Genomic DNA, 13,138 nt, shown 5'->3' with positions numbered 1-13,138 from the left:
ACACGTCTCAACACAAGATGAGGAGGTTGAACATCCTGCTCTCATAATCCTTGTCACAATCAGAAGCTTTCTGGGAAAGAAACACCCCAAAAAGAGGAAACCAGCCACTTTTCATCCCATGCCATTTTTCAGACCCTTTTCCTTCATGGAGTACATGGAGCAGGGAAAGAAAGGGAAGCCATAACATGAATGCAGCTACAGAAGTACATTTAAGAAAGCAAAGCACCAAGATTGATTAGAGTGTTCCTCTGCTTTAATAAAGAGCCTAATGATGTCCAAATTATAGCAAAGCTCAATTGTGTAACCAAGGAGCCAAGATTTCATCCTTGATAAGGACATGGATTTCTGTCTCGCAGGAGAAGCCTGCAGTTCACTAACAAAGATGACCTTTCATATTATACCCTTCAAGGCCACAATTAGCTGGAGAAATACTGGACTAACTTGGCAACATGAGTTTTTATACACTGCTAATTTTTAGCAGAAACTTGCCAAGACCATTACCATCATCTAACAAGACGAAAAAAAAAAAAAAAAAAATAACCCCACTGCTCTCCAGACCCAATTTACTTTCCACAATTCAATGCAGTTTTAATTAAGATGACTAAATTACAGCAAAAATGATTAAGATGATATCCCACAGCAAACCTCTAAAGGTATAACACCTTAATCCAGAAAAACCTGGCATGCACACATTCATGATAAAGTATTCATGAAAAGCTAGAATTTTACACATGAACCAATTCTACATCACTCAAACATTACCTTGGGAGATATTTGTCACAAGTAAAAAAACAGTGACATCCATCAACATAGCACAGTTTTTCCAAGACTACACAGAAAGAAATCTACACAGAAAAAATTTGAAAAGGCTACAATTACTTTGACAATGTTTCTACAGCTCAGAGGAATTTGGGGGTTGAAATAAGTGGTTTCCTTCTCCTTCACAGGGCTCCCAAAATCAATTTTATACATAAATCTTTCTTTCTTTTTTCATTTTTTTTATCAGAAGTCAGATAAGATAAGACGTGCATGTGAAATCAGGTCACTGCAATAATCATGCACATGGTACATTTCCACTATTGCCTATTAACTATGAGGTTTAAATGAATGAGCAAAGCCTCAGATCCATATTTCACCGGTAGAAATTATTAATATAAACATAGCACAGCTCAAGTTTTAACCTTACCATCCAACTGGGCCTGCTCTCCTTTGGAGAGGGGTAAATGGTATTAAATTAACAGACAGGGCTCAAAAGGCACCTACATGGAGGCTCAGATTCCATTAAAACCTAGGGAAGGATCCTGTGATAGGAGCCCTGGACATCAGGGGGCTGCTTGTGGTGCTTCAGCAGTGGATAAATCCTAGCCTGTGATCTTCAAGGAATGGTAGCTTCAGCATGCCTTTAAAAAAGCTGTGCCACTGTGATGAAAAGAAGTGACAAACCAGCAATTTCCAGGTGCAATCTTCTGGAAACCCTCCCTCACCTGGGGGCAGGTGACAGAACGTGGTGGGAAAGTTCTGCAAAGAGGAGGCCGTAACCCCAAATTGTGATAAAAGTTGTGGCTGAATAGGTGAGAAGGTACCGAGTAAGGAAGCTTGGCCTCACTCTGGACCTCTCTGCCCCAGGACTGACCCACACCAAGGGGTTTTGCAGAGTTAACTGCATCAGAATAAAGCCCTACAAAGTAGATCCATTCCCAAAATTCAGATCCATTCCCAAAGATGCAGATCCATTCCCAAAATGTTGCTACATTTTGCATCTGAGACTTCTTTGTGTCTCTTCTCTGAGACAAGAGACCTCCTAGCTCTCAAGATGGGGAGGGGAGTGGAGATCACTAAAAAGTAAGAGGAAAGGAGAAAAGAAATCTGTATATTGGATTGAGTGGCCATACTAGGGAGCTACTAACACCTGAATCACATATTCAGGACACAAAACCTCTGGAAAGCTCACAAAGAACAAGTGCATTAGAGAAGCTTAGTGACTTTTTTTTTTTTTTCTTTTTGGTTTGTTTAATTGATATAGCTCTGAATGGTCCAGTCACCAGACAGTTGTAACAGATCTGATGAGAGGTTAACTTCATATTTTTCTGAATTAGACAAAGAAAAGTATAAATTAAAAAAAAAGGATAAAATTCCAACATAAATCCTCCACCAAGACTGCTATGAAATAACTCTTTTGTTTAATTATTATGAGTTGGGTAGGCAAACACTGGATCCCGATGGACAGAGAGCAGCTGTTACTATAACAGAAAGACATTCATCTTCCCTCCTCGGGACCCTGAAATCCTATCAACAATGCCTGTAAAACGACTCTCAGCTCCCCCCCCTCCCACTTTTTTGCCTGTCTTTCATATCCAGACCTATTTTTAGCCAACTTTTATTTTGTTGTACCACACTTCAAAGCTGTGCGTGTCAGCTCGTTCAAAATCATTTCCATGCGCAAAAAGCTTTGGGGACATCAGCGTGGGGACTCTGGGGGCAGGAGAAGGGCACGTCCCTCGCCCTGGGTCTCTTCTTTCACCAGGGATTCATTGAGAAGGAGCCTACAGACACAGTTACCCAGACAGATACACTTGCATCTCATTTACCTCTGAGGCTCACAGTTACCTTGGAGGGTTTCTTTTAGCTGCTACATAATAAGCAGTCGATCCCTACACGAAAAGGAAATTCTATTACCAATTAAGAAAAAAAAAAGGAAAAAGTTTCTCATGTTTGCTTTTAGCAACACTAACTCTGTCCAATTCGATGATAACAGAAACTATGTATCTAGAGGAAACTTTCTACAGCAATAAAAATTAGCTGTTAAAGACTTCCATAGTTATCTGAGGCACAATATAAATGTTAAAATACCCTGCAGGAATGGGCACACGCAGCCAATCTCCAGCAGATGTGAACAGGCAGAGTGTCAGGGCATCAGGAGACAGCAGCCCTGGGGACAGCACATTCAGTGGCTGGGTGTTTTTCCCTTTCCTTTTTTTTCTTTTTAGCATCCAGCAAAATCCAGGCTGAATGAGCTTTGTGCCACCAAGCTGCACCCAGGAGAGGAAACACCCAGGGACAGCAAGTGTGCTCATTAGAAAGCTCCATCAGGCACTGCTGGTCTTTATCACAGAGCCAAAGAAGCCTGGAAATTGGGACTGGAGGGACATCATGTTGTTTCAAACACTGTAAAAGGTGATTAAAACCTACATAGGAATTTCTTGCTATTACTGAGCCCTTCCACAGGGCCCAGCTCCATGATTTCACTTCACAAAGATGCTCCAGGAGCTTGAGGAAGAGCCTATGGCAGTGAAACAACAGCAATCAGATCAAAACATTAATTTCTATGAGTTTTGGATTGTTGGGGGGATTTTTTTGCTTTTTCTGAGGTTTGCTTTTTTGGGGGCAGGAAGTTGCAATTTGTGTTTTGGTTTGGGGTTTTTTTTAAACATTTGTCTTCAAAATATTTCAAAGGAAGCCTGGGAGCAGGGATGAGACAGCTCCGTGGCAGGGCACAGCCCACGGCAGCATCCCCAGCTGAGCTTCCATTCAGAGATGGTGATGCCACGGCTCCAGAATTCTCACCAGACCTGGGCACTCAATTCCACACCACACCTGGCAGCAGCCAGAGCCAGCACCCCAGGAAGGCAGCACCAAGCATCAAAAAGAACCATCCTGCTTCAGGTTGTGCTAAGCTTTATCTGCGTCCCAGGCTCCTTACATAAAAAGGAATTTCATAGCAGGGAACTGTTCCAGGTGTGTCAGCACCAGTGCCTATTGCCCACCACAAAAACTCATTTTTTTAGGAGCCAGCCAGGTGAGTGTTTTCCAGCACAACAGCAATAGGTATTTGGAAAACTGCCTTATCCCAGGTGTAAGAATGTGCTTTAACAGAAGCTTTGCTATAAAACCAAAAGTTCCTGATAAGCTGTGGATGCATGTGAAAGCCAAGGATTATGAGTTCAAACTTTTGTGCACCCAAGAGCTGCCCAATAGCTGCTGCTGGGCTGTAACTGGATACTCTCTCCACAAAACCCAAGGACAACTGAATTTCTCAGCCTGCAAATATACAGGGGAATTAGCATTCTTAACCCATTAATTACCCTCAGGAACTAAAGTGGCCATAAAAATCCCACTGTTCCAGTTGCCATACTGAGGGGAAATAAAATGCCATACTGAGGGGAAATAAAATGTCCCTTACTCAGCAGAGTCCCTTACTCTGCTGAGTAAGGGACTCCTGCAAATCCACGTGGCAATGCACAGGTCTGAAGCAAAGCCAATGTCTTCTCATATTTGAGAGCCTACAAAGCTCACTGGCTCTTCCCAGACCAGTGCCACAGCCTCCTCACAACTTTCCTGTAAAGCTCAGCTTGCTGCCTCAGAGAAAGGCCTGGACATCAACCGTGCAAAGCTCAAATTCCCTCTTTTCCCAGAAGAAGAAAGTATCAGTAGCAAACAGAGCAACTGGAGGGGGGAGTTTGCAGACAGCTCAGCCAAGCTGCAACAACAGCCACCAGCCCTCAGAAGCAATCCAGAGACTACAAAACATAAGAACAGCACTAAAAGGGCTTAAAACCATGCAATATAATCATTTTCTGAAATACTTTTTAAAAGTCACAAAAAGGAGACAAGTTTTGATTGAACATTTCTTCACTTCAGACCCACGGTTGCATTCCTGCCTCCCCAGGAATTCAAAGCAGTCAGCAGAGGTAAATTATGTATAAGCAAAATATTCCTAAAAGCCAAATTTTACAGGTAACACCCATTACACAAGGCATTTTTAAATAGCTAAATGTCGAAGAAAAGAACAGTTAGCGACCTAGATTGACCATTTGATAGATCAGGCACAAATGGAGCTAACTTTATCCCTCTCATCCACTCAAAGGCTTATCATCTCACACCTTAGAGAAATAAATTAGGAAGAAGCATTGCATTAGCACTACTGGCACCACACAGAAAATTTCATGTTCTGCTACCACTAAGAAAACAAGTTCTGTAATGGGAAAAAGAATATATAATTATATTATATAATTATATATAAAATAAATAATTTTAAAAAAAAACAAAACCAAACCAAACAGAGGCAGTCACAGCACCTAAGATCCTACAGTGTCAGCTACTATGGAATTTTTAGTGACAGCCTTTGTTGCTGTGGTTTGGGACTCATTCAACACAGGTCTGGGATTTGGGGTTGGCCCAGAAAGTGCCAGACACACTCATTTCCCCCAGGTTTTGTTTATTTCTCTATAAAACTGACAGCAATACATTCCATTTCCAGCTTTACTGGAGGAGGATTAAGTCACCCTCTCTGCTCCCAGGAGCACCTTTTTCTTCTCCCTTTGTCACACAAAAGTACTTATTAGACAGAAGAAGTCCAGTTCAACATCCACATCTAAATTTGCATGAGTATCCACTTCAGTGGAAGTTAATGGAGTTCAGATTGTAAAGCACCACATCTCTTCATGTGCTTTATTCTCTTTGTCTAAAGAGGAGGCATTCATACACTATACATTACTATGAGACTGTGACAGGAGAAAAAAACCCCAAAATGATACCTCTGGTTTAATAAAATTACCAGAACATTCTATTTTCCCCAGCAAATTTAATGCCAGGTGGACAAGAAAGGATAATGGGGTGGTCAGAGCACCAGCCAAGGACCCAAGAGGATGGGGAGCAATGCCCTTGCTCTGCCACTGACTTCAAGGTCCCAGAGAAGCCACTCCCACCAGGGAATAACTGGAAAATTTTTGTTATGTTCCAGAGTAAACATCCAGAGATACAAGTTTCCCTTCTAGAAAACACTTTCAAAGGTTCATTTCAGCTCCTTAATACACCCCAAACCCATCAGGAAGGCAAAAATGATGCTCCAGGCCCAGGCTGCCTCCTGCTCTGCAGCCAGGGCTGTGCAATCCTCTGAGCTCCCCCAAAGTCCGAAACTGAATCTGTGGTGAAACGACACACCAAGGAGGAAATCATGGAATTATTGATGAGAAACACATCATTCACGTTGGTCATCCACATCCTCCTCCAGCCAGGCACCAGCAGGCTGCTCCTTCCCCTGAGTTTTCCTTTGCACACCTGTATGAGCCAGTCCCTGCTTGCAGGCAGCCCAGCCTAAGAGAAAAGGATCTTTCCAAGACTAAAAATATAGCAACCACCTCCAGCACAGTCATTGAAAAAAAAGAAATTTTAAAAATCACTCAAAGTGGTCAGAGCACACTCAGGTTTAAGCCAAATTTTACCCCAGACAGAAACATTTCTTCATACAGATTATTCTTTCAGCACAGGTACGAAATATTGGGTGTGACCTTGGCTGAGCCACTTTGTGATGCAGCAGGGAGCACTTGCAGACAGAATTTTCTCTCTCTCTTGGCCCCTGTGCTCTGGGTTTTTGGGGCAGGGACCTTCTCTCAACACAAACAGCACTTTGCAAAAAGAGGAGCTGTATTTTTCTGAGGACCCTAGACACCAGCAACAGATTTTTTTTCTTAAGTAGCATGATGGACCAATGCCACATGCAATAACCTAATCAGAGTAAAAGATTCAAATACTGGCAAAATAAGAGGCACTTGTGTGCTGGAGCGAAGCATATTATTATTTTACAGTGTACACTGACAATTGCTGCTCTTAACTTTTAGTTTGAATTGAAGCTATACCACAGTAAAGGAGGAAGATGACAGAGAGAAAAGAACATGAAACTGGTGAAAAAGACCAACAGTTATATTCAAATCTAAGCATAAAATGTGCTGGGTCTGCAGAACACAGGCAGAGTGTTTCATTTTTAATTTACTTCTTTGCCCCTCTGACTTCAGTGGCTCCAAGAAACCTCACAAAGAAGACTGGGGGGCAGTGATGTATATTTTTCTAATATTCCTTAAAGGAACAAATGACTAATGAGATACAAAATTATTTCAGAATGAAGTAATAATGAAGAGAAGAGATTAGACATTAGTTGATCCTCAATGGTTAATGGAGAGGAAAGGGAAGGGGAAGAGTGGAGCTTATACTGGTGAATACTTCGGCCACAAACACCTCTCTTAAACACATCCAATTTCACTGATGTGAAAATCTCCACATGAAGGAACAGGCGAAAAAGAGCTTAAGTGGGAACAGGGTGCAGAATGCCAAGTGCTACACTGAATAATTCAGATCCAGGCAGTGCTATTGGCCAGGCAGGAAAATCACACTCCCCTGCTAGTTTTAAAATCAAAGGCCAAGGAGGGATAAAAGAGAAAGACAACACCTCTTTAAAGCAGAGATTACACTCCGTGGTTCCCATTTCCCAAGTTCCCACAACATTTTGTTACAGGGAGAGCGCTGGAGCTGCACCATTCCCAAATTTCAGCCACACTTCTCCAGTGCCAGCAGACAGGGCTGGACACATGGATTTGCAGGCAAGGGCTGGGAGGCACCGTAAGGAGACATCAGAGCATCAGTGTCCTTCCTTAGCCAGGAGCAGGGGGTCACCAAGGCACTTCCACAACTTTTAGACCACTGTCCTGGGTGTGTTTGATAGAAAGGTCATTTCTATTTACACTTCATGGGGCTTGAAAGATCCCGTGCTCCAAAAATCCCATTTAATTCTGACTATTCTAGTGCAGCACCACACGGTCAACTAGTTTAACACTAAATTTTAGAAATGTTTCTAAAAGCAGGTCCTGGAACATGACAGCAAAAACACCTTCTGCTACAAGGCCTCAAAGGTGGAGTAACTTTGGCTTCTAGTTATTTTATTTTAAAGGCATCATGGCTTTCTAGGAACAGGCAACTTTGCCTTTGGGCAGAGCACATGAACACACCCCTGACAGGCGCCCAGCCTCAAAAAATCTCTGCCATCCACCTCCTTCACCCTTGATACATAAAGATAAACATTCCTTGCTTCCTTTTACATCTGTAACACTTCTGCAGAAGGACCCATCCCATGGACAGCACAACAGTAGGATTCCTTGGCTGGTCCCATCATCCCATCACCAGCATTTCAAAAGATGCTCTCTTCCATCTCAACCTGTGCACTGGAGAAGCCAGGGAGCAGGGAGCCCTCCTAGGCTGACCTGCAAAGCAAGGAGTGTGTGCGTGGGGAAGGGGGAGAATGGTGTGAGGGAGAGAGGAGAACAAAAACAACAAGAAAACAGAAAAGAAAAGAAAAAAAAATGGGAGGGGGGGGAAGAAAAAAACAATGAGGTTGGCCTGCTTCTTTCTTCTCTACGGTCTATTCAGGGGAGGTCCACAACTGTTGCGTCACATGGAGCACAAAAAAGCCTGACAAGCGTGTTTTAGCTGATGGAGAGCAGAGTGGACAGGAGGCTGCTGACAGCTCAGCGCGGGGACTGCGAGCCCTCGCCTTTAATTGGCTGCTCCTTCCCATCGCATCCAGCGGGCAGGAGCCGCACAGCCCGCACGGGCGGCTCAAAGGCACCAGCCATGGCAGAAATTTCTGCCTCTAAATACTTTAGTTAACTCCCCAGCTCGGGTTAGACCCTCACTCTGGTCCAGGGAGCCGGGATTTTTAGTGCTGCTTGGTCCACAGGAGCCAAAGGGAAGATGCAGGAGATGCTTCGAAACGGAGAGGGGCGGGGAGTTAAACCACAGGTTGTGCAGGACCTGGAGAGGTGTTTATAAATAATGTCACTAAAAATAATGCACTGATCACTGGCATCTCTAACACAGCATTTTCTTCTCCACAGAACTCTGACAGTGGTTAACTCGGTGGTATAATTATCTGGATTTGACAGCAGCTTAAAAAAAATTATATATCCTAAACACCTGTTCAAGAGTTTTGTGTTTTTAAAGGCCATTGCCATTAACCTTGGGCCACGCACTTCATTGTGTTTAATTAGCAAGCTAATGAAGCCAGTTTTATTCCCTTTCTCAAGTACAAGAGGATAAATACAAGACAGTGAAAGAGAAGACCAGATCCATTTGCAGCACAGTTCATTGCTGCACGGCATTACTTAAACTTGCACTGAAATAAAAGTAATGTAATGGCTTGGAAAACATGCTAGCAATGCATTCTACAAGACAAATCCTTTTACACCTTCTGTATTTTCTCAAGCTCATCGATTAAAACATGATTTCTGAACATTTGGGCTGCAGAGAATTTGCAAACAAAGGGCTAAAAATAAACACAATGTTTTCCTCAATGAATCCTCAATATTCCAAAAAACTAAGCACAACAGATTTTTTTTTTTTTAAGAACAGCAACCCTGTGCTTGCTTTGTTACATCCAGCCAAGGTAGAGATGAGAAGCATCAACAATGGAGGTTAAGTGATTTTCGAAAAGCCCACCACTTCCACAGAGCCCTAACATGTACACACACAAAAGGCATACTTTGAGCAAAGCCCAGTGCTCTGAATCCAAGCAACACGCTCCAACTTTGGGTATCTCAGCTTGTTTTCCTTTTTTTTTTTTTTTTTTTTTTTTTTTTTTTTTTTTTAACTGAACAGCATTAGGAAAAACTGGACAATAAAGATCACGTTGATAAATACTCATAAATATCACAAGACAGGCAGAAAGGCTTTAAAAGAGAGGGAGGGATTTACAGAATGGCTAATGCAGTGATTTAGTGATTCAAAAGGACCCTTCCAAATAAACAGAATTATATTAATTTTCTGAGGTTTCTTTATTGTATTTTCGGGGGGAGGGGGGGGGGGGGGTTTGAGGAAAAATTCAGCACAGGTATGCCCTGTCAGATTATCTTTTTCATAACATGACACATTTAAGAAGCTTTCAGGGTGGGTGTTTTTTTTCTTAAAGCAATTGCTTTTTTCCCCTCCAACTTAGATTTCAGCCACTCTGTGCACAGAGCCACAGGATCAGGTTAAATACCAAAACCAAACCAAACAAAACCCCAACGCCATACCCAAAAACAAAACCAAAAAAAAATCCGGAAGCCATCTCTTTTATTGAATCACCCGAGATAAAAGGATTCCAAGATATATGGAAAGAAAATACATTGACCATAAATCTCCTTTATGCACATAATAGAATTTTCCAGCCAGGAGAGCTGTTGTGATGATAGCAACGCCGAGCACCAGGAATGCTGCTGGCACACACACAACCCCCCCTGCCTGCTCCTTCCAAAATACCTGCTCTCCTCAGCACTGCTATGTAAATACAAACCCGCACAACCCCCTTCCCAACACACGGAAACAAAGCTGCGTACAAGTGTCCCAGCCATCAGATAAAAAAGCCCGAGCTGGCTTGGCTCACTAAGAAATTACATTTTTTTCTCTCTTTTTTTTTTTTTTAATTTTTTATCGCCCGCTCCCTTTTTTTTATTGCCACTCGCACGCACTTTCGGTGCGACTCAAAAAAAAAAAAATAATAATGAAGCGCTGGCACCGGCGGTAATGGCAGAGGCAGGCGGTGGCAGCGCATATTTAATGGGCACTCGGAACAAAGGAAGCCCGGCTGCAGGAGCGCCCCGGGGCCGGCTCCGCGCCCGCTCCCCCCGCGGCCCCGCCGGGCAGCGCCTTCCCCGGCCCGGGGGACCCGCACCCGGCCACGCACCCGCGGGGAAACCCCCCCTGGCCCCCAGCCGCACAAAGGGGGATGGCAAAGCCGCCGGGAACTCCCCGGCTGCCCATCGCGGCTGCAGCATCGCTGCCTCCCGCACCCTGCCCCCCGGAACCCCCCCGGGCACAAACAGCCTCCCCCTCCCGGCCCCCGACCCCTGCCGCGTCCCCCCAGCGCCAGGCCGGGAGATGGAAGGAGCGAAACAAGTCACTGCCCGGAGCCGGGGCGGGGGGCTCAGCCCCGGGGGGGTCGTGGTGGTCAGGCAAGAGGGGGGAGAGGCAAAATTGCTGCCGCGCCGGTTTCTCCCGAGGAAAATGCAGCGCTAATAAAAAAAGAATAGGGGAAATAATGATAATAATGTAAGGAATAATTAAAACAAGGAGGGAAAGTGGGGAGCGCGGGGATTTCCAGCGTGCCCGCGTTCTCAGGTGCTGGGGGCAGCACAGAGGGTCTGAGCGCTCCCGCCCCCCGAGGGCTGCGGGATGGGGCACCCCATGGAGACCCCTCCCCGCCTCCCCAAGCGCTGCCCGGTGTTCCCTCCAACTCCCCCGGCCGTGCTCGGGCTTTGGGCGAACTTCCACCCGCGTCCCTCGGCACGACGCGCACCCCGCAGGTTGGGGATGAAGTTTGTAGCCCATGTCCGTAAAATAAACGGGATGAAGAAGATGCAAAATAAACACCCTCCTCCGCCGCAGCAGCCTCCTCCGGAGGGATGCTCCCCAGGCACCCCCCGCCGCACACACCCCCTTTTTCCCAACTTTCTCCCCGCTCCCCGCGGAACCAGCCAGCCCCAACAGGCTCGTTCCCTGCTATCCCTACGGGATCGCAGCGTCCCGGGGGGCAAATGGGGAACCGGGGGGGGGGGTTCCCCACACCCCCCCGAGTTACACAACCGCAGCCCGGCAGGAGCGGAGCGCACACATGGCCACTACCTGAGAGACCCCGCAGCATTCCGGAGCGACCCCAGGTCTCCTCCCGCTGCTCCCAACTTGTCCCCCCTCCCGCAACATCCTCGGCTTCTCCCCCACGCCCCCGCCCAGAGGTAAATGCCCGTTTTTGCAAAGTTTCCTCGAGATCGCGCCGTGTTTACATTGCCATGAATTCCCACAGGCTGCCTGGAGGGAACAAAAAGCAGCACGGGAAGGCTCGTCCTGCGAGCAGGGAGAAAACGGAGAGGGAGGGAGAGGGAGTGAAAAGAAAGAAAAATATACATATATATATATAATAACAATAATAACAATAAAGGAAATGAAGGCGATACAGCGGTGGGGGGATTCCCCAGCTCGGGTGCTCTGCTTCGGAGGGTGCTGGAGGGTGGCTGCAAATAACAGCACGGCCCATTCAATTCTGCATTTGGAGACGCGACCGAGAGCCCGAGCGGGAGGTAAACACGCCGAAAGGCTCTTACCTGCACAGAAAGTTCCCCAGAGCACGGCGAAAGTCAGCCACGAAGCAAACATAGTCCTTTACTTTTTTTTTTTTTTTTTTTCCTCGCGTGCACCTCTACCCCAAGGGAAACAAAAATAAAAATAAAAAGATCGAGCGCGTGAGAAGAGGAGGGGAGAAGCGCGGCTCTGCCTTCCCTCTCGCTCTCAAAAAGAAGAAAAAAAGAAGAAAAAAAAATCTTGGGGGTAGGGGGTGGGAAAAAAAGAAAAAGAAAAAAAAAAAACAACAACAACAACAAGAAAATCGGATTTAATTCCTTCGCAGTTGCAAAATTTATCCAGTGGAGACGAACAGACCCGGACGGTTCGACCTGCTCCTGCCCGGCCCCACCGTTCGCTCCCAGCTTTCCAAGAGTTTCTTTCCCTGGGCTTTTGTGCTGGGAGCGCGGCGTGCACCACACACCGACTCCCCCTCCTCCTCCTCCTCCTCCTCTTCCCCTTCCCCCTCCTCCTCCTCCTCCTCCCAACCCAGCCCCTCCGGCTCCCCCAGCAGCGCGGGGCGCACACGCCCCCGCCCCCCCGCGCGCTTCCCGCGCAATGCCCGCGCAGCCGCGCGCGCCTTGCGCGCTCCCCCCGTTCCCCCGCACACGCGCGCGCATCGCCCCCCTTCCTCCTCCTCCTCCTCTTCCCCTTCCCCCTCCTCCTCCTCCTCTTCCCCTTCCCCCCCCTCCTCCTCCTCCTCCTCCCCGCGCCGGCAGCGAGCGGGGCGGCGGCGGCAGGAGCGGGACCGTGCGCGGTTTTTACGGACCCCGCATCGCGGGAGGCGGCGGAGCGGCAGGCAAGGGCCGGCGGAGGGGGCGCGGGGCGGCCGCGGGGTCCGGAGGAGGAGGAGGAGGAGGAGGAAGAGGCGGCGGGGGGCCGCGGCATCGCGGGGCTGCGCGGGGCGACGGGCGCGGGGGCGCGGCGGGAGGTGCCATGTGCGGGATGGGGAGGAGGGAGAGGGAAATTTTAAAAAAACCCCACAAGGTGGAGGGGGAAGGGAAAGGGAGGTTTGATGGGGCTTGGGGTTTTGTTGTTGTTGTTGTTTTGGGGTTTTGTTTTAATAATTAAAAAAAAAAAAAAAGCCTGAACCGCGTCCAAAATGGCTTCTAAAAAAAGGGAGAAGCCAGCGCGGAGCCAGCGGGGAAACCCGGATGTTGGATACAAAGGGGCTGGAGGGGGCGGTGCGGCGCGGGGGCTCCGCGGGTGCTGAGTGGGG

The 13,138-nt window shown here is 47.0% G+C and overlaps 1 protein-coding gene across 1 annotated transcript in view; it reads right to left on the bottom strand.

Moving 5' to 3' along the window:
* ACVR2B (activin A receptor type 2B) overlaps positions 1-11,955 on the bottom strand; it is a 97,972-nt gene extending 86,017 nt beyond the window's left edge. The window contains exon 1 of the mRNA XM_041408619.1: positions 11,904-11,955. Within this exon, the coding sequence (XP_041264553.1) occupies positions 11,904-11,955 (52 nt within the window). The remainder of the gene's footprint in view (positions 1-11,903) is intronic.
* Positions 11,956-13,138: the final 1,183 nt, after the last annotated feature.

The sequence above is a fragment of the Onychostruthus taczanowskii genome, unplaced genomic scaffold, assembly GCF_017590055.1.
Source record: "Onychostruthus taczanowskii isolate IOZ18803 unplaced genomic scaffold, ASM1759005v1 scaffold3, whole genome shotgun sequence".
In the NCBI taxonomy this organism is placed as follows: domain Eukaryota; kingdom Metazoa; phylum Chordata; class Aves; order Passeriformes; family Passeridae; genus Onychostruthus; species Onychostruthus taczanowskii.
The sequence above is the reverse complement of the archived record's forward strand: the minus strand, read 5'-3'. Positions and strand labels throughout refer to the sequence as shown.